Genomic DNA, 18479 nt, shown 5'->3' with positions numbered 1-18479 from the left:
TTGTCAACCCACAGCTCCTTTTTTCCTCTGGTGGTTTAAGACTCTGTGTTTAAAAGCACAGGGCATGGTATACCCCTGGAGCGGATACAGAAATGGATCTTTATTTACGGTAGTGCTTGGAGATGAAAACTGTGTTTGAGTGGCAATTTAACGCACAGTTGTTAAGCATACTGTAGATTATCCTAATTCACAGGAATTTTTTAATATTGTAATAATGCTGTGGATCCTGTCTTGTCTATTGTCTTACGTTGGAATCTGTGGATGTACTTAGGCTGTTAGTAATCTTGTGAAAGATAAACGGTACTGTGTGTCTTCACTGTGGGTAGGATGCCCAGGTAAATGGTGACCCTTTTGATACTGTCCAGGGTCCTGGTGCTCTCTGGCTCTGCCTAGGCTGTCCTCCTACAGAACCCCTAAAGAGCAAGGGTAAGGCTGTCAGGAAGAGCATTTCCTTCCTTCCTTTCAGTATGCTGTTTGGAGTGGTAGAGGAGGACGCTTCTGATTTGTGTGAGTACCTGTTCCTGGCTAAATTTACCCAAACACCCAAATACTGTAAGCGAAAATTGAAGCACTTCCTGAAGAAGAGACTGTGGATTTCAGCTTTCACTTAGTGGGAAAAAAAAAGGTGACATGATCAAATTCCATGGATGTTTAGATTGGGAGTTTGTTGTAAGGAATTAACAAAGTATAACCTACTGTACAGCATGTATGGGTTCGAGCCCTTTCTTCTCCTGCTAAGGAGACCAAAGCTGCAGTCGAATATTCACACATTATCCTTTGCAGTTCATTTACTGGCTTTGTTTGGAGCTTTAATGGTTTTACAGTTACAGCAGGGGCTGTATATGAACGGGATTGTTTTCTCAATAAAACACAACATGGGCATCGGAATAAACTTATCGCTCAGTTCCTAAACGTTTGTTTTTAGGAAAAATAGGACACAACATTTGATGAAATGCCCTTATCAAATTTGAGATTTTTGATTTTTGGCATCATTTTGATTAACCTATCGCTCATGACTCAAGACCATGAGTGACTTAAGGAGTAAATCACATCATTAGTGTGAGAGCTGACTGGACACAGGTGCTGAGGTAATTGAACCAGTTGAATGTTAAGACTGATGTAAATTAAAATGCAGAAAGGGATCAATACCCACTAGATAGTGCCAGGGGACAGAAAACAGAACCTTTGTGCCATCTGATTCGAGTCTGGGCTAAGCGAGTTCACCATTTCTTCATGTCAGAGTCTGTCAATAATAGGCCACGATCTGGGAGAGCAACACCTCACTGAGTGACACTCCATGATCCTAGTGTGACACTGCAGAACTCCACTTGTGGTGATCAATTTTAGCTGTTAGCCTGTGCCTTTCACAGTAGAACCCCTGCTGATCGGCCCTCTTAATGAAAAACATTAATCAGCATAATAAACTCGCCCCTGTCATGTCTGTTCAATAAAATGTCAGGGTGTCAGCTGCAAAAACAGATTGTCATTTTCTTGATAACTTGGTGAATGTGTTGCATTTAGAAGGGATAGGTGGCTGCTGAAGCTCAGCGGATTAAAATGTCTTTGAAGAAAAAGTTCCCAGTGCCGTTTTAGTAATAAGTTGACAGCCTTGCCTTTTCCTGATGCCTTTCTGCAGCCCCAAGACCGGGTACAACTGGTCAGGCTCACAGCATATTCGGTTTGTCTGATGAAAACCATGGCTCCCATAAGGCTGTCTGAACACAGCAGCTGTCCGTGCTCTTTGATTCAGAAAGCAGGAGAAGGACTGTGTTTTCCGAGGAGCCTATCTGCCGATTCATATGGAAGAATTAAGCATTTTTCCAATAACCACACAGTCCTGTAAGCTGTTAAGCCCCAGTGCAGTGCAGCTTCACACACATTATTTTTTCACCAGCACGGGTAGTGATTTTGTGGTTTTCACACCCTTTTTTTATGTAGGCCTGTAGCTGTTGCCGTCTTCTTTGCCAGATAATATTTTCTTTCATAAAGGAGCACTATTTCAAAACTCCAGGGTCCAAAAAAAGTAGCCTTTGTTTTTGTTTCAGCTATTTTTAAAGCATCGGCCTGTGGTGGCAATCTGACTTCTTTATTGCATGCATACACTCTCAATAAACTGCTGTGTTTGTCTTCGGTCCTCAGAAGTGGATGGGTGGGAGGCATAAGGCAACAGTATTCATTGTGGGATTTTTATTGCCTATATTCAGGGAATTAAGGGGGGGTTGGGGTGCCCTGGAAGAGTGGGAGAAGGAGCCAGCCAGAGACAAGCTGTGGCAGAAAGACTGGCGCTCAGAGGGAGCTGGATCGGCTGTGGAGGCGTTCATACACTGGTGCTGGGAAGGAAGCCCCTTCAGCAGATGTTCTCCTCAAAGAGTTTATTGCCCCAGTGTGGAGCTAGTTTATGGGCCGGGGTCGGGAAGGCCTGAGATTGGACAGAGACGGGGAGAAGAAGGGAGGGAGGGATTTGTCCCAAACGGAGCTTCGACTCGGAGCACCTGCTCGGGCACTTTGAGACGGTGGAGGGCACAGCAGCAGTATAGAGCTTATCAGCACAAACCAGGTAAGATGAGAAAAATGACTTTTCTGTAGTTTGGGGGAGAAGATGATGTTTAGTTCCAGATCTTTCTACTTTCAGGCAGTCTTTCTTTGTCCTCAGCCCTGCTCCAAAGGTTTTTGGCTTGGCAATCACTGTGAGTCAGGAAAAAAACAAGTTTCTCTCTGTATAGGAAGTCCACTAAAGCAGTGTGGCTTGGCGGGCCATGGCTGACATGCCTTAATGTGATAATGTGAGCACACATATCCCTGTGCATGAACAAGCTGCAATAGGATTTAGCATACCTTATCATGCTGATGCTACAGAACTGAGTCACAGCTATTTTAAGCATCCTAATACGGGATGACAGTGCAGATATAAAAGCAATAACTGCTTGATTAAAAAAAGGTCAAGACTTTTTCTGTTTTGTACTTTACGGAGATACAACAAGGATAGCCTCTCACCTATTTACACGCAGATAAATGTTTTCTTTTCGGCAGGTAATTGACTTGTGTTTTATCTTCTGAATTGCTATTTGAATTCCACCAGAGAACAGATTTCATTTGGGTTGTTGCAGAGAGGATCCTTTTGCAGAAAAGCTGGGGGCTCAGTGTTGTCTTTTTCTTAATTACTGAACTTACTCCTCAGTTGTTATTTTATTATTTCAGCAGCTGGTACTCATTTGCTGTGTTCATGCCATTTCAAGGCCACCTAGCGCCATAGCATAACTGGGTCTGTTTTGGTTTAATTTGAGAATTGCTTTCATTTGGAACTGTGGTAACATTGTTACCCAAACAAATGGAATCTTTCATTTAACACTGTGTTCACATGTGGCCAGTTCACATGTAGACACACCCTGAAGGTTGATTTATTGTGCATTCTACACACTGGGCTTAGAATCCTATCTGATTTTAATTTGAAGAAATGGCTGTGGTGAATTGAAGGGTAGTAAGAGAGTCACTGCTTGCATAACTCGTCTCATCAATTTCTTATCCCCTGTTCATCTGATCTTCTTTTTCATAAAACCAGTGTCTTGAGGTTGTGAGATTTGTGCTCTGTAGGTCACGTCTTGCAAGTATTTTGTGATATTTCCTTTGATCTGCAAACGCAAGTATTTGTAGTGTGTACAGAGGTAGTTTTTGTGTGTTCTTTTAGCAAGACTGCAGCTTATTCACTTATTAAGCTTATTAACTACACTTCATTATTTGCAACATGCATTTTAAGTATTTCTTTTAACTTAGAGTTTCCGTGATTAATAAACTTTGAATGCTTCATTGTTTCGGACAGTAATAAGTTCTCTAAAGGAAAACCAGCCATTGTTTTTTACACTAAAAAGTAGACTTGATTGTAAAAAGTAATAAATGTGCTCACAACCGGGGTTCGGAGGTTCTTGACTGAGCCGGTAAAGAACAGAGTATAATCCCGCGGGCTGGAATGGACTCGCGTGCGGAGGTTTTCCTGTGGAGAGATGGGGTAGGTGCCCATCCGTGAGGACGGAGAGAGCACACAGTAAATCCACTACCGGGCTGCAGAGCGGTGGGACTTTCGGAGCTGGGCGGGAGGCAGGGGTTATTGGCTGACCCTCCAGCTGTAAATAACCTCTGTGCTGCCTGATTTACCGAGCCGGGCCTTTATCAATAGAGCCATCGCCTCTGCCATCTGCTGGGCCCACAAGGAGATCTGCCTCTCCCTCCCTCCTGCTGTACTCCCTCCCCCTTCTCCTCTTCTAAATCCCAGAATTTCCCCTCTCGCCTCTCTTCTCGCCTTACCTTCTGCTTGCCCGAGCGATGGCTTCTGGCTCCCGCAGAATGAAACCCCTTTTTTTCCCTGCGCCAGACAGTGCCAGGACCTTGGCTCCAGTTCAGCCGGTACTGTGGCTCGGCTCCCAAAAAGATGTCATTCCGGCCCCCTGGCGCTGCCCGTGTCTGGTGCGTGTTAAAGTGAGATCTGAGGGACCCTCCGAGAAAGCAGTTTTATTCTGTGTTCACCCTTCAAAGGATTCACCTCTCATCTGCATTTTCCTAGGTGGTCCTTTGTTTTTTGTCAAACAACCAGGAAATGCAAATACTATAGGCTGCACATTCAGATCACGAGAATATCCGTTAGGTCCACTGTCAGCAAATTCTATATCAAAAGCAACAGAATGAAAAGGCTTGAATGTAGCCTGTGGTGTTCTATAGCTGGAAAATCAATGAAATGGATTTGATTGTCATTCTGACAGCAGTGAGAGGCAGTCAGTCTTTGGCATATTTTGACATCCCTTCAGATGCAAGTAAGTGAAATTGACTAGTGCAGAAAGAGCCTATAGTACAGTTCTTTGGGCTCTGTTTGTAAATTAAGACATTCTTCCTCTTTAGGCCTGGAAAATGTACGGCTGGGTTTTGACAGGTCTTCCCAGATGGCAGGGGTCACAGTAACCCCGAGCTCTGTCACAGGAAGTGGCCCTCTCATCGCTGTCTCTCCCTCGCACTGTTTCCTGTCTCTCTACCTCTGCAAGCTTTCTTTGTCCTACTGAACAGCCCTTTTCATTTCCTCTGTGACCCCCCCCCTCTTGTTTTACTGTTTCTCCCACTCTTCCTCCCCCTTTCCGATTCACTTCTCTTAAGCCTCCTCTCCTGGATCCTGTGTCTGACTGTTCATGCAGACCAGCATGCCATTCCCATTCACCGGTGTCGGCAAAGACCCAGCCGTGGGATGAGTGTGTGCTGATGGGTTTAACAGAACCTTTTGCAACCCTATCATTACGTAGCAGCCCATTAGAGCTTGCACCTGCTCTTTTACAGCCCCCTGTTATAGTCAGGGCTTTATGTTCTTTTTTCCTTTTCCTTGTGATGAATTATTTTGCTTTCAGCATCCAAATGAACGCTAGAAATTTGATAGCCTGTTGGCTGTCATAGTCCTGGCTGCTCTACTAGAGCCGTTCTTGAGTCCAAAGAATGGGATAATCTGTTGTTTGTCCTCTCGGCTCAAACAGACCTGCGTCTGCCTGTTTGGAACTCGCTGTGATCCTAACAAGCCAAGTCTGAACAGATAAACTGTGCCTGCTTTTATTTGGTAAAATATTGGGACCCCAACTGAATAACATTTCGGGACTACTAGCTGCAAAAGCAGCTCAAATGTGGCTTGTCGTATTCATTGAAGTAATTGCGTGTCGGTCCCATTGCGTTCAACTAGCAAGGATGTCTTCAGCTGAGGTTGTGATGAGGGAAGTGGCGTGTAGGATTGGACTGCGTGTCCACCGGTTTTCAGTAGGATTGTAAACTAGTGATTGCTCTGGCCAGCAAAGGGTGAAACCAGCTACGTGTTAGCTGCTGCCATTAAGAGAGAACTCATGGGACAGGTGCTTTAAAATACTTTGTTCGCTGTGTACATAGACAGAGCGGCTTGTTTTAGGATACAGAGTGCAGTTCAGGATTGCAGTACTGTGAGAAGTGCGGCTCTGTTCTTGCTGGGATTCGATCGCAGTTGCCTGCAGACTTGAAAAAAGTGGAGAAGTCATCTATTCTAAAAGACTAAGTTCTTAGTCGTGGGAGGATTTGATACGGTTTTGGGTTGAAGTGTGGCGATGTCACTTTTACAGCCTCCTTAGTGCCACGGAGCCCTGTTGCACAAGCACATTATAGGACTAGTTGCCTTGCTTGGCGTTATTTTCCACATCTCCCTTACTGCTCCTTAAAAACTGCTTCTCGTTTCTACTTCCTACCCATTCTTCTTGCTTTCACTCTTCTTCACTGAACGGCTGTTGGTTTAGTCTAGTGCTATTGAGTGGTGCTTCACATTAGACACACTTTGATATCCAAACAGATGTGCAGTGGGCTCCTGGTCAGGGTGGAGTCAGTATAGCTTTGGATCTACTTCAGTCCTCACCATTGGCCTGCAGTGACCCGAGCTGACCTCCTGCTCTGCCTCTTATCTGACTCTCGCCCTGTGCATTCTTCACTCCCTGTAGTCTCCCCTTCAGGGATGGACCCTTATCATTGCACAACACAGCTGTTACCAGCTGCAAGATGGGAGTGTACAAAGCACAGGGTGTATAACGTGCCTTGGGACTGATTGTCTTCAAACAGCTCACAACTTTGTATTTTATCATAGTCTATGGTTCTCCATTTAGATGTTTTGATTGATTGAGCAGTTCTTGTGAAGTTAGATATGGCACGAGAGTTTTACGCAGGGCTTTGGAAAGGGTATTTTGATACTCTTCGCTCAGAGGAGATCAGGTCTCTTTGCCCACTTGCAACTGGCACGATGTTATTTGGCTTTCAGTACTGAACAGGTCAACACAAATGAACGTTCACAGGATCTTGAGATTGTCATGCTCTGTCAGTGCTCAAGGTTCCCATGCTGTAGCGAATGACATTTTACATTTTTTCTGCCATGTGGCAGTGCATTGCAGTATAAAAAAGGGAACAAAGGCCAGTCTCTCTGCAAACCTGTGAGCTTTGGCTGAAACTGGCACTTTTTAAGTTGCGAGGCAGTGACTGGTGAGAAACTAGCAGACTTGCTTTTTTTGGAAAGGAAGGAAAAGAATCAGCTACTCGTTTTTCTGTGCGACTGAGGTTTGTACCACAGACTAGCGCAAGAGTCAAAACACAACTGAAACATAATCTTGAGGTTGCCTCTTCTCTTTTATTTTTTGCCCTCTAATAGAAAAGCACTCTTTGTAATCAGTATAAAGCATGTTTAAAAACTTCACTCTTTACAGTCTTCTGCTGCAAAATACCCAGGAGGAGTTTTCCCAGTTCCAGAGATCTGTTCTGTCCTCATCACACGGTGTCATTACGCATCCTTAATTCCTTGAATCTGAGCTGTTAAAAAGTACAGTGCGGTCCTGGAGCAGCTGGTCTCTGCAGCAGTTTCATAACATTTGTAGCTGCCCGTGATGATTTTCAGTTTCTTTGTGGAATTTCTGAAGTTTAAATTTTGTGGCGTTCATTTTCCGCCACGTGTGTAATACTTCAGTCTCTCAACTCCGACCCACAGCAAAAAATAACACTGATATAAATGTGTAACGATTTTTCACATCGTGGCCATGTGTTGCTAATCAGGAGCTGTGCTGCAGTTCATTTTCTCTGTTGCGATACAGGGACTGTAGCTTTCAGCTGCATCATTGGGTGAGGAGCTGCCTGTAATACAGTCAGTCTGAACTGAGATAGCCTTTTAAAGAAAAGAGGCCTCTTGCACATTTCTTCTGTGTGGGCTTGCCACGTTGCCAGTTGACTGAATTGTCTGTGAGGACTGAAACAATTCTCTCATTTGGGGGCTGGTGCCTTTGTGGTCACCCAGACAATGCTCCTGGCTAGGGAAGACTGAGCCCAGTTTTTCCTGTTGCTCCTTGATTGGCACCACAGTCTGCCCAGCTTTCTCCAGATGGATTGAATATCGGAAGGAAATTCCCTCGTGAAAAACGGCTATTTTTAATCTTTCAATTCTGAATGCGCTCGACCGTGATACCGCTGTCTTGGAACGGAAATCCATCAGGAGATTCGGAACACATTTCTTTTCTTGCCTCGCTCTCGGCTTTTCCACATCTCAGTTTTTCCTCGGCTCTCCGTTTATATATACAGTATATATATATAAAAAAAAGAATTTATCTTGTGGGCAGCCTGATTGATCCCCGTTTAAACAAATTGTTCAACCCGAATCTGTCCATCTTATTTCCCCTTTGTCTCTGATGCTCACCCTCGCTTCTGTAAAAGTCTGCTTTGTGAGCTCTGTTAAGTGTGGAATCTTGAACTGTCTTGTTTTAGGTGACCGTGGCATTGCAGTGACCTTGCTGTAATTTGTCTATTAATCTTCCTTCCTTCTTGTCGGTCTGTGCAAACTGTACGTGCAAAGTCATGCATTAACTTAAATTACATTCAATGTGAGAAGCTATAAAAACAGAAGAGAATGCCTGTCGGCTGCTTCCCCTGGTGGTGTTTGAGAAAATAAGTAAAACCACTTAATGATGCTCTCTTTATTGCAGTGCTTCATTTGCTGGTGTTTTTCTGTATTAAATGGACATTTTTTCCTTGTTGATAATGAAATAGACATCATTTATATTTTGCAGCAGCCTTCATGGTGGATGAAAAGTTGTCAAACGTAGTGTCTGTTTTGCATCAGAGCCTTCTCAGTAGTTTGTGAGAATTGTTAAGATATTCAGAGTCCTGCATGTTTAGGTTACAGGCATGCTTTATTTTCTTGAACTTTCTGCAGTAATGTACACACAGCCGCGATTTGCAAAGGATGCTTTTATCTAGAAGTTGCGGTGCTGTTGCTTATTCATTTTTTCATGCCTCAACTGTGAAGCTCAGAGCTGCGTTGAAGTCCAAGAAAAGCCGGCAACAGACAAACGCAGCCCACAAACCAAAAAGTGTCCTTGTTAAAACACAAAAAAAAAGAACAAAACCTTTTTTTATTTTTTGTTTTACCTGCGGAGCAACTGGTAATATCCGGCGCAGCTGTGAGTTTGACCAAAGAGGGATACGGAGGGGAGTGCAGAGCTGATAGCATCTTTATTACGAACTGTAGCCTAAATATTAAAGCTGTTGTGAGGCAGGGTCCATGGTGCTGAATATCTGTGACCTTCCCTACCCCCATCTCGCTGGGATTTCAAATCTAGGAAGTGCTTCTGTAATTAGCTCTCTTTATTTCATGGTGCCCCTTCCTCCTGCCCTCTCCTGTGTCGGTGCTTTCAGTATGACAGAGGAAAGAATTTCATTAATTACATTTTTACTTCCCTTTTCTTTAGTTGTTCATCCCTTGTGTCCTTCTCTTCCCTCTTACGGTGCAGAAAGAGACAGTTTGGTGATTTTATTTCTTGTTGCTGCATGTTGTTTCTGTCTCCCCCCCTCTCCACACCAGGGGAGAACGGAAACAGGAAAAAGTCTGGACCACAGATGGAAGACTTCATTATTAAGCCTGTGTGTGCTTGTGTTTATTTCGATTGAGAACGTGGTGGGGGGGGGAAGGGAGTTTGAGCGCATTTGTTCTTAAAATCTACACATCCCGTTTTCGGAACCACGGTGCGGTTTGAGAGTCTTAATTCCGCAGCCGCTGTGGTGAGAAAAAGAATCGGTTCTCACAGCCGGTCTTAAGTACAGACATTAAAAAAAACGGTGTGCTTGAGGGATAGAGATGCCCAACACTTCCATTAGGGATTTGGTTATGAAACTTAGTGGTAGAGTCAATAGTGGCACAAAATAAAAATGTTTTGCTATTATCCAGTGCAAGGCCTCGCTTTTGGACACATTATGAGCTTTTTTGACGGACGCTTTTCTCCAAAGCGACATTTGCGCCTGTTTATACAGCTGGGTGTTTTACTGGCACAAGGTGCGTGAGGTACCTAGCTCAAGGTTACAAAGTTAACCTTCCAGTTAGCAGTCCGGAGTCTTAACCATTGCCCCATGCCCTTGCCTTTAAGTGCTAGAGATTATATAAACAGGGGAAATTCTCTTGGTTTGTACTTCAGCCCAATGTACTGCAACACCAAACAGTGGATCCTCTTTTATCTTTTATCCCCTTTTATCCTCCTCTTTTATCCCCTCAAAAGTGTGTGAATTGTGAGGAGGCCTTTATAAAAAAAAAGATTTTCATCTCACTTTTCTCGCTTGGCACACTGTTGTCCGTGCCCTAACCTCGTTGATTCCAATTCACAGAGATTTTCACAGGGGCTTGTTGAGTTTGCCTTTTTCCAATGGAGTGCTGTGCCTGCTATAACAGGAAGCCATTTGCTTTTTCTGGTGTTGCGGGCAGAGAGCCGGTGTGCACACAAGGTGCAAGACAAACACGAGTCAGCACGTTGAGAGTGCACCCCTTCACAAGCCACGAGCCCGAGGAAGCAAGGTCAGACTTTCAGTTCAGCGTTCATGACACTGGGCACACTATGGATACCTCACTGCGACATTCATCTTCATTCCGGTCTCTGTCATTTATCCTTTAAGCAAACCATGAGACCCGGGAAAGCTCTGATATTTGGAAATTTGTTTTAGAGTTGCCCCAGCATTTACAGGGCGTCCCTAAATTAAAGAAGTAGGAGGTCAGAATAAGCTCTGTCTGGAACCAGCATCTTTAATGTATGCAGTTTTTGTTCTGAATTTTTTTAAATTAATGCTGCATTTGTCAAATCTAAAAAAGTGCCTTATCTGAGGCACTGCACATCGAATGGCTTTGTTTAGCATTGGCAATTTTTCAGCAGGACTAATCAAAAGCCCCCTTGAAGCAGAGATATAAGACTTGTTGTTCAGTCATGCGGTGAAGTAATTCCCCATACATTTCTTTCCTTTTACGAGCAGGAATATTTGATTAGGTAATGAAAAAATGGGCATGATGAAGGCTTTTGATGAAAATTAAAAGTGAACTGCTTCTTTCATAGATCTCACAGTGGCAAATGCGATTACTCCTTAATCATTTACACCAAAAGGGTACTTTTCTTGTATAGGTAAGGCACTTAGGATTGCCTGCCATCCTCTGCATTTTGGTGATTAAGGGTTTAAATCTGCTCTTGTAGGAAATAGTTTTACCCCCCTTTGCTTTTTTCCTCACCATATATTTTGATAAAAAAAGATTAAAAACAAGAAGAGGCCCCGTAGTGTTTGGTAATTAGTAATGAAATTGTAGTAGATCTTCAGCCACACAGAATGGCTTCTTCCATGTTCATACATAAACCATATATCACATTCAACTATTATTTTCATCAGATATCAGTGTGCAATATCTTTAAGGCAAATCGTTTCACTGATTCTCGTATTTAGGTTTTAATCTCTTGTTGTGTTTGTTTATCTAATGGCTGTGCAGTTAAACTTCCTGACTAGAATCTAAACCTCCGCTACAGCCCCCAAAGTCGGTCGTCCATCTATTCATTAACTAGTAGGAGCTTTTTATTCTGAAACAATGGCAATGGCAGAGCTGAGAAGACTCTGTGTAAAGTTCTGTCTGCTGAAGGTGTTGGAAACTGTGGTGTTGACGGGAGGTATTTCTGACACTCAGGGCTGACCAAATAAGCAAGTTAAATAAAAGTCTAAACAAACAAACAGGTTAATTAAGTTGTCAGTTAGCAATGGAGATTGAGCTAGAGCTCAGTTGGAATGAAAACCAGCAGACACAGTATTCCATCAGGACCAGGCTTAGGAACCATCACTTTATAGTTCTCTGGAGTTGGAATGGGTTTATATAGCTTTCGTAGTATAGACCTCAGTATCGTTAGCCAGAAATAAAACAGCCTTCTAGCAGGGAATTTGGAGAGATCTCTGGTTTACACATCGCAGCTACGATCAGGCTTATTCTAGCTCGTGAAAATGTGAATAAAACTCTTAAATTTGTCTTTAGTTCTTATTGAAAGGGGCAAAGGAGTTTCATAAAATTGTAACTAAACATTCGTATCTTTAAGAAGGAGATGTTTACTAAGCCATTACAACAAAAAAGAACAGTATGTTTAGGCTATGATGGACCACTTACAGTATATCTGTTAATAGAATCATTATTTTTGGAGTGAGGATTGTTTGGGTTTTGAATGAGGATTGATTAAGTACTTTATGTGAACTACATCCACTCTTCAAACCTTGCAGAATTGCAGTAGTGGAGCATTTTGAGCTTCTGATGTTAAGAGAACTGTGCTGTTTGACATTGAAAATTTCTTTTGGGGAAGAGGATGAGGAGAAGTGTCTGCAGACGTTCATCATGGTGTTACTCATGAACACCATGAAACTACTGGAAGGGTTCAAAATAAAACAGCTATGTCTTTGCCATATTCGAAGTTGTCTTAGTTAAAGACTGCAGACGCTTTACCCACCAAGAGGTCAAAAGTCTCTTACTCTCATCTATTCCCAGGCTCCTTTGCGTGACGTCACAAGGATTCAAAGGCTGTTGTTCATGTTCAGAAGTGGATTGCTGGGGGTTGCCATAGTTTGTGATAATTTAACGCAACCATACAATTCTGTCACCTGAAATGCAGGTCATTTTTTGCAAGGGCCTTGAGTGAGATTTCCTTCCCTCCACAGTTGCCCGAGGAACCTCCCGGAGGCGGGAAATGGACTCCTAACGGCCGTTGCTCGTGCAGCAGCTCCCCAGCAGCCATGAACCACACGCCTAGTCCCCACATGACTGAAGCTAGCAGGTCGGGGGGAAGTCTCCTGTCCGGCCTGGGCCCACCTCCAGACCGCGTGCGCTCCCCGGACAGCCTGACCACCCCCAGCCCCAAGAGCGGCACCCCCAACTCCAGCCCCCCCCTGCTGCTGTCGCCGGGGGTGTGCGTGGGCGAGGGGGGCGACTGGGAGAGCCGCGAGGAGCTGCGCCTGCGGGAGCTGGAGGAGGCCCGGGCCCGGGCCGCCCAGATGGAGAAGACGATGCGCTGGTGGTCCGACTGCACGGCCAACTGGAGGGAGAAGTGGAGCAAGGTGCGGGCCGAGCGCAACAAGGCCCGGGACGAGGTGCGCCAGCTGCGCCAGCGGCTGGACGCCCTGACCAAGGAGCTGACGGGCCTGCGCCGGGAGCGGCAGGAGCTGTCCAACGAGAACGAGCAGCTGAGGCAGGAGGCGGGGCGGCTGCGCGCTGGCCCCGCCCCCGCTGGCCCAGCCCCGCCCGCTGCCCCCTCGTCCTCGCCGCCCCTGGACAACAAGCTGGCCTCGGAGATGGAGAGGGAGGGCGAGGGCCTGGGCTCTCCCGAGCAGGAGCCCGTTCGGGACGTGGGCACGGAGAAGCCCGACAAGAACAAGGTGGGTTGTGGATGCTGCGAATTGTCCAGTGTCCTCTGGAGAGTTACTGTTCCTACCTGCTCTAGCGCCGTCTTGAAATTTAAGCCTGGAAAGGGGAAGAGTTGTGTTCCCAGGGGAGCCCAATTCTCATGTATCAGTAAATTGCTGCTTGCCACAAAATGGCTTGGCCATATTGCTTCATCTAGTATTTCACTAAGAAACTGGAGACCAGAATTGGCGACCCTTCAAGTGGGAAAAGAGAATTTGTTTTTGCACATTAAAAGCTCCTTGTCCGTTTTTAGGATGGGTTTCCTTTGATGACTGTAGGGGTTATGCTGCTGTATAGCCCCTTAGTTGGTAAGTACTTGAGAGTATGGGGTTAGGCTCCCAGAATCCATGGTACACTCGTTAACAGCTAACAACACCTAAAGCTTTCTGCCTTTATCATTACAAATACAGTACCATCAAGTGAATTGTAATTCAGCTTGTAAACTTGATACCATTTGGTTTTACTATTATATGGTATGTACCTTGAATCCCGAGTATACTTAAGAGAGCACCTAAATCCCATGCCTGTTTCCCGTGAAACTGAGCGTTCAGCAGGAGAGACAGTGTTACGCGGGGAAGAGGCGTGAGAGAGACAAGATGACAGCCCCCCGTCGTGGTCAGATAGAGAGTCTGCTCTCTTTTTTAATTGTTTCAGCAGGCAGAATTGTGTGTGATCAAGGGTTTGCTGTGGATGGGAAGACTGGTTTTCGATATCGAAACTGCTTCTGAGCGAATTCAGGGGCTGGCGAAGGAATCCTGTCCACGATTCCTGAAAGGCGACGCTGTCTGGCTGGCTTGAAAGTGTCAGACAGAGCGCTAGAACAGTATCTCAATCCAGCACCAGCACACTTTGGGGGAGATGTAGAGACGGGCGCAGAAGGGCCGGTCGTTTCTGAGCACAGTCCACTGCTACAGGTAGCGCAAGCATCTTGATCGGAGATAAGCAAGCTGTGACATTCAGCAGCCCGTGACTTTTAGAATGAAATGGATTGAAATTCTTGATAGCAAACAGTTCAAGGAGTTAGAGTGGAAAAGATGCAAACGGGCCCCAACCAGATGCAGGAGCTTTGCAATCCCATCTTCGCTGCACCGTTTTTGAAACCATCCACATCTTTCATCAACATCCCCTGAAGTTTGTTTCTTGTTTCTCTTAAATAATGAACTTGTGCTAAATAAACAGAATTTGGGACGATAATTCTGCTCTAAGGGCCGAGTCCACTTTTATCCCATTTCCTTTCTCATCATGCTTGTTTTACAGGCTCAGACTGAACGCTTCCACATGCCCTAACCAGAATGATTTGTTTACATGCAGAGGCCTCTTGTGGTTGCATGCTGTAACTGCAGGTGGTTTCAATCAGAGATAATTTGTCAAATTCCTTTTTTTTTGTGTGTGTAGGAATTTGGCAATGGAACGCTCCCTTTTGTCCTTTGAAAGCCAGAGCTTTGAAACTGTATCCGAGCAGAAAGACCTAAACTTGTATTACGAATGCAGTTGCTGGTTCTTTTTGTTTTTCATGACCTTTTAAATTTCATTTTGGATAGGGGAAAAATGATACAAAAATTGTCCTTAATTCAAATCTTTTTTGTTGCTTAAATTTTCAGGACTTTTTTTTTTACAAAAGCAAAATCAAGTCAGAACTTCTGTTCACAGTGTTATTCATAGATATCCAAGAAAGCCAAGTTTAAAAGTTCACCCCTGTGGGCAGCATTAGAGAATGGCACTGTTTCAAGAGGTTCAGTAGTTCCCTTGCGTTTCCTGTCGCTAAATGAAGCCAAAACCTTTCTGGAATTTCATGTGGGTTGTTTTTTTTTTAAGAAGTAGTGCTTTTTTTCTGGGACAGACTCCTTGGAGCCTATTTAACACTTTTAAAATCTGACACCTGTACCCGTTTTGCCCACGGTAACAGCTCATCAAGCCTTTGCAGTTCAAGCTTGAATCATTTTGAAGAAAATGAGAGATGCGGGGTGGCAGAGTGGCACAGCATTTGACGTTGCTTCCTCGCAGTGCTGGAACCTTGGGTTCAATTCCGGACCTGGGGTTCTGTCTGTGTGGAGTTTGTATGTTTTCCCTGCATTCGTGTGAGTTTCCTAATTGCCTCAGTTTCCTCCCACAGTGCAAAGACATACTGGTAGGTTAATTGGCTTATGAGAAAGTTGAAGTGAGTGTGTGTGTGTCTTTGTTTGTCCTGTGATGGACTGGCATCCCATCCAAGGTGTACCCTGCCTTGTGCCTGTTGTTTGCCAGGATAGGCCCTGCCCCCCCCCCCGACCCCAAATTGGAAGAAGCAGTTAGAAAATGGATGGAGGATGAATGGAATGAGAGTTGAGCGAACGGCACACTGATCCGAGTAGTAGCTTATGTAGTGAGCGAGCCACCTAGAAGCAGCAAAGCTGACTCTGTCTTTCTGGCCTTCAGGAGATGGAGCTGCTGGAGTCCCTGCTGCGGGCGAAGGCAGAGGGACCGGACAGCTGGGATGGGCGCAGTGCCAGCAGTCTCCGTTCCGCCCTCAGCCGCCAGGACCGCAGCCGCCTGCTCTGGGATGACATCACCATCCTAGAGGAAGACACCAGCAAGGTTACCGCCCTCCAGCTGCGCCTCGACGAATCACAGAAGGTCCTGCTCAAGGAAAGAGAGTAAGCAGGGGCTAAGATTGACGCATCTGTGGGATTAGGTAGGATTGGGACAAGTGCGACAAGAGAGGATGGAGACAGCAATTTAGTAGGAAATGGTGACAAGGTAGCTGGACAGAGTGAAGGCATGTGTATTTCTCATTAGGGATTGTAAAAACCCACTTCAGTCAGATATGTCCAGCAGAATTAATGCACAATGTGTGTCCCCGGTTGTAGCCCTTGGTGAACACCAAAGGTCTTGCTGTTAGTCAAATGTAAAAATTGTTGTTCATGAAATGTCACTAAAATTGTTATTGTAAGCCTACATTGGAGCTTCTGTAATGTTTTATAGCTTGTCTTGTGGGTATATGGTTATTGCCTTTTAGAATAATTTTAAAGGGGAAGATTGAATTAATTCCTTTTACAAACTGTAATGTGAATGTTCACATTAATTGCTTGTGAATTCTGTTTACAGAGGGCAGATGTTGTCTTGTTATTTTTTGCAGTATTTTTGCAAACGAATGTCTCTTTGAGACAATACTTTGGGCTTGTACCATTTCACATTATTAGTGTTTCAAGTTTAATTTCTTTTGTCAGTGGACCAATTTTAATTTCCAGCCAAAAAAAGCTACACATGGAGACAGACTTCACTGGCATCGTCTCCTGGTAGATGCGATGAACTGAAAAGAGTCTTGAAGGAAATGGGATGAATTAGCAGCTTTCTGAGAAAAGAAAAGACCCGAGATTGGTTCCATAGTGAAAATAAACCATTAGAAATTCCAAATTCTTTAAATAAAAACCAAGGAGACGCTTGAGTGAGGAATGAATGTGACTCCTTGAATGATATCGGCTGAGTTGAATGATACCAGGGCAGAGTTTTAGTGGTCACTGAAGTGGTGATGACACAAGAGCTGGGTGGGGGCTTTGCTGATCAGTAGTCTGTGCTGAGGCATGGTGGCTGTTTAAAACCAAAGTCTTCAATCCATAATACAGCCCTGGAGCTCTGTATACTTGCGGCGGAAAATAAGCCTCTCAACTCATTAGTGAGCTTTGATGTGAAACGCAGTGGAAACCCATGTATACAGCACCAAGGGCGTGTTTTTTTTTTACTGTTTTCCTTCTGTTCTGAGTCTGCAGTTTTTCTCTCAAGACGAAGGGATGAAAGGTTAGCCGTGCCAGTGAGGGAGGCCGAGATGGCCAGTCAGCTTGAATTGGAGCTTACTAATCAAACGAGAGACGGAGAGATTGGCATTCTTGAGCTGAGCCGCTGTCTGTGCGCGACATCTCCTCGGAGGGTTTTTGGTGTCAGACACATCTTTACCAATCTGCAGACTGAGATGCAGAGCAGCGTGGCTGAAGGAGAAGGCACCCAAGGTTGCCATTTTTGCTTTTCTTTTAAAAAAAGTCAAAACACGGAGAATGTGTAACAGTTTAAAACATGAGTACTTCAGCAAAATAGACGACATCACCAGAGATACTTCAAAACACCTTCCCGATTCATGAATTATTTAGGAATGCATAGTCAATATGTCAGTGTTGTCGAGCATAAAAATCTCCTAGAGAACTAGAATCCTCTGGCTTCATTCCAAACTAAACCACTTCTTAGCTTAAATACTGTAGCTGTTCCTGCTGAAGGTGATTCCATCTTCACTGGTCTCTAGCTCAGGTCCTCCAGTTGTCCTCTAGTTAAAGCTAAATGGCCCAAATTTTCTCTTCTCCACCTCATCTGCTATGTAGTGGGGCTACAGGCAAGGACACTTATCTCTGGCTGGGTCCTGCACTTCAGTGGTGGACAGGCTGGGTCCTTTCCTGTGTGTATCAGTATGGAACAAGCTACCCAGCCCTGCGGCTGATCCCTGTACTGTGGCTTTCTTCCAGAAACTGGATGAGATCCTTCAGTATCTTAACAACTCGCTACCAAACAGGCTGGATGGGCTGAATGCCTCCTCTCGTGTGCAAACGTTCTTATGTTCTGACAAGGGCGCTCAAAGCACAGCTTTGTACCAGCTTCACAGTAGAATAGTGAAGGTCTGCTAATGACATGCAAAAGATGCAAATGGAAATCTAACCTGCCATTGCTGCAGAGTAACATTGTGCAGCTCTGTGCCATGTTCTCCCACATGTGCATCATCTTAGAAACTGTCGTTTCTAACTACCTGGTGGGTAGACTTGTTGCTTATGCCAGGCACGCTTGCATATAAAACGTTTGTGGCACATACCATCTTTGTCCCCGCCCCCGACATGTCAGCAGCCCGACCACAATCCGATTAATATTAGAAAGCAAAAATAATCAAGGCTTAATCTGACACTTAAAAATGTGCAGTTGCATCGTCCCTGCAGAAACTGGCAGAAATGTGGAGCTCTCGCTGGGACATTATTTATGTCCTTGAAACGCCTCACGTGATTTCCAGGTCTTAGAACATGACCTCCATCTTGGGTGTGTTGCCCTCCAGTAACAAACACATATCCCAGAGAAACAGTATTTCATTTTATTTTTTTATTTTTCTCATACCTCCAAAATACAAAATTCCATGGCTCACCTGTTGGTGTCTGAAGGCACGCTGCTGCTGTCACTGGTTATGGTAACCCATCTCTCCACGATGTCTCTGCCACTTCTTTTC

The 18479-nt window shown here is 44.7% G+C and overlaps 1 protein-coding gene across 1 annotated transcript in view; it reads left to right on the top strand.

The window, feature by feature from the left end:
• The window catches only part of ccdc102a (coiled-coil domain containing 102A), a 63021-nt gene that overhangs the window by 8841 nt on the left and 35701 nt on the right, over positions 1-18479 (top strand). The window contains exons 2-3 of the mRNA XM_088939298.1: positions 12508-13221; positions 15665-15882. Coding sequence (XP_088795424.1) covers positions 12583-13221; positions 15665-15882 — 857 coding nt within the window. The 5' untranslated portion in view covers positions 12508-12582. The remainder of the gene's footprint in view (positions 1-12507; positions 13222-15664; positions 15883-18479) is intronic.

Source organism: Atractosteus spatula, chromosome 21 (genome assembly GCF_055471065.1).
Source record: "Atractosteus spatula isolate fAtrSpa1 chromosome 21, fAtrSpa1.hap1, whole genome shotgun sequence".
Taxonomy (NCBI): domain Eukaryota; kingdom Metazoa; phylum Chordata; class Actinopteri; order Semionotiformes; family Lepisosteidae; genus Atractosteus; species Atractosteus spatula.
The sequence above is the reverse complement of the archived record's forward strand: the minus strand, read 5'-3'. Positions and strand labels throughout refer to the sequence as shown.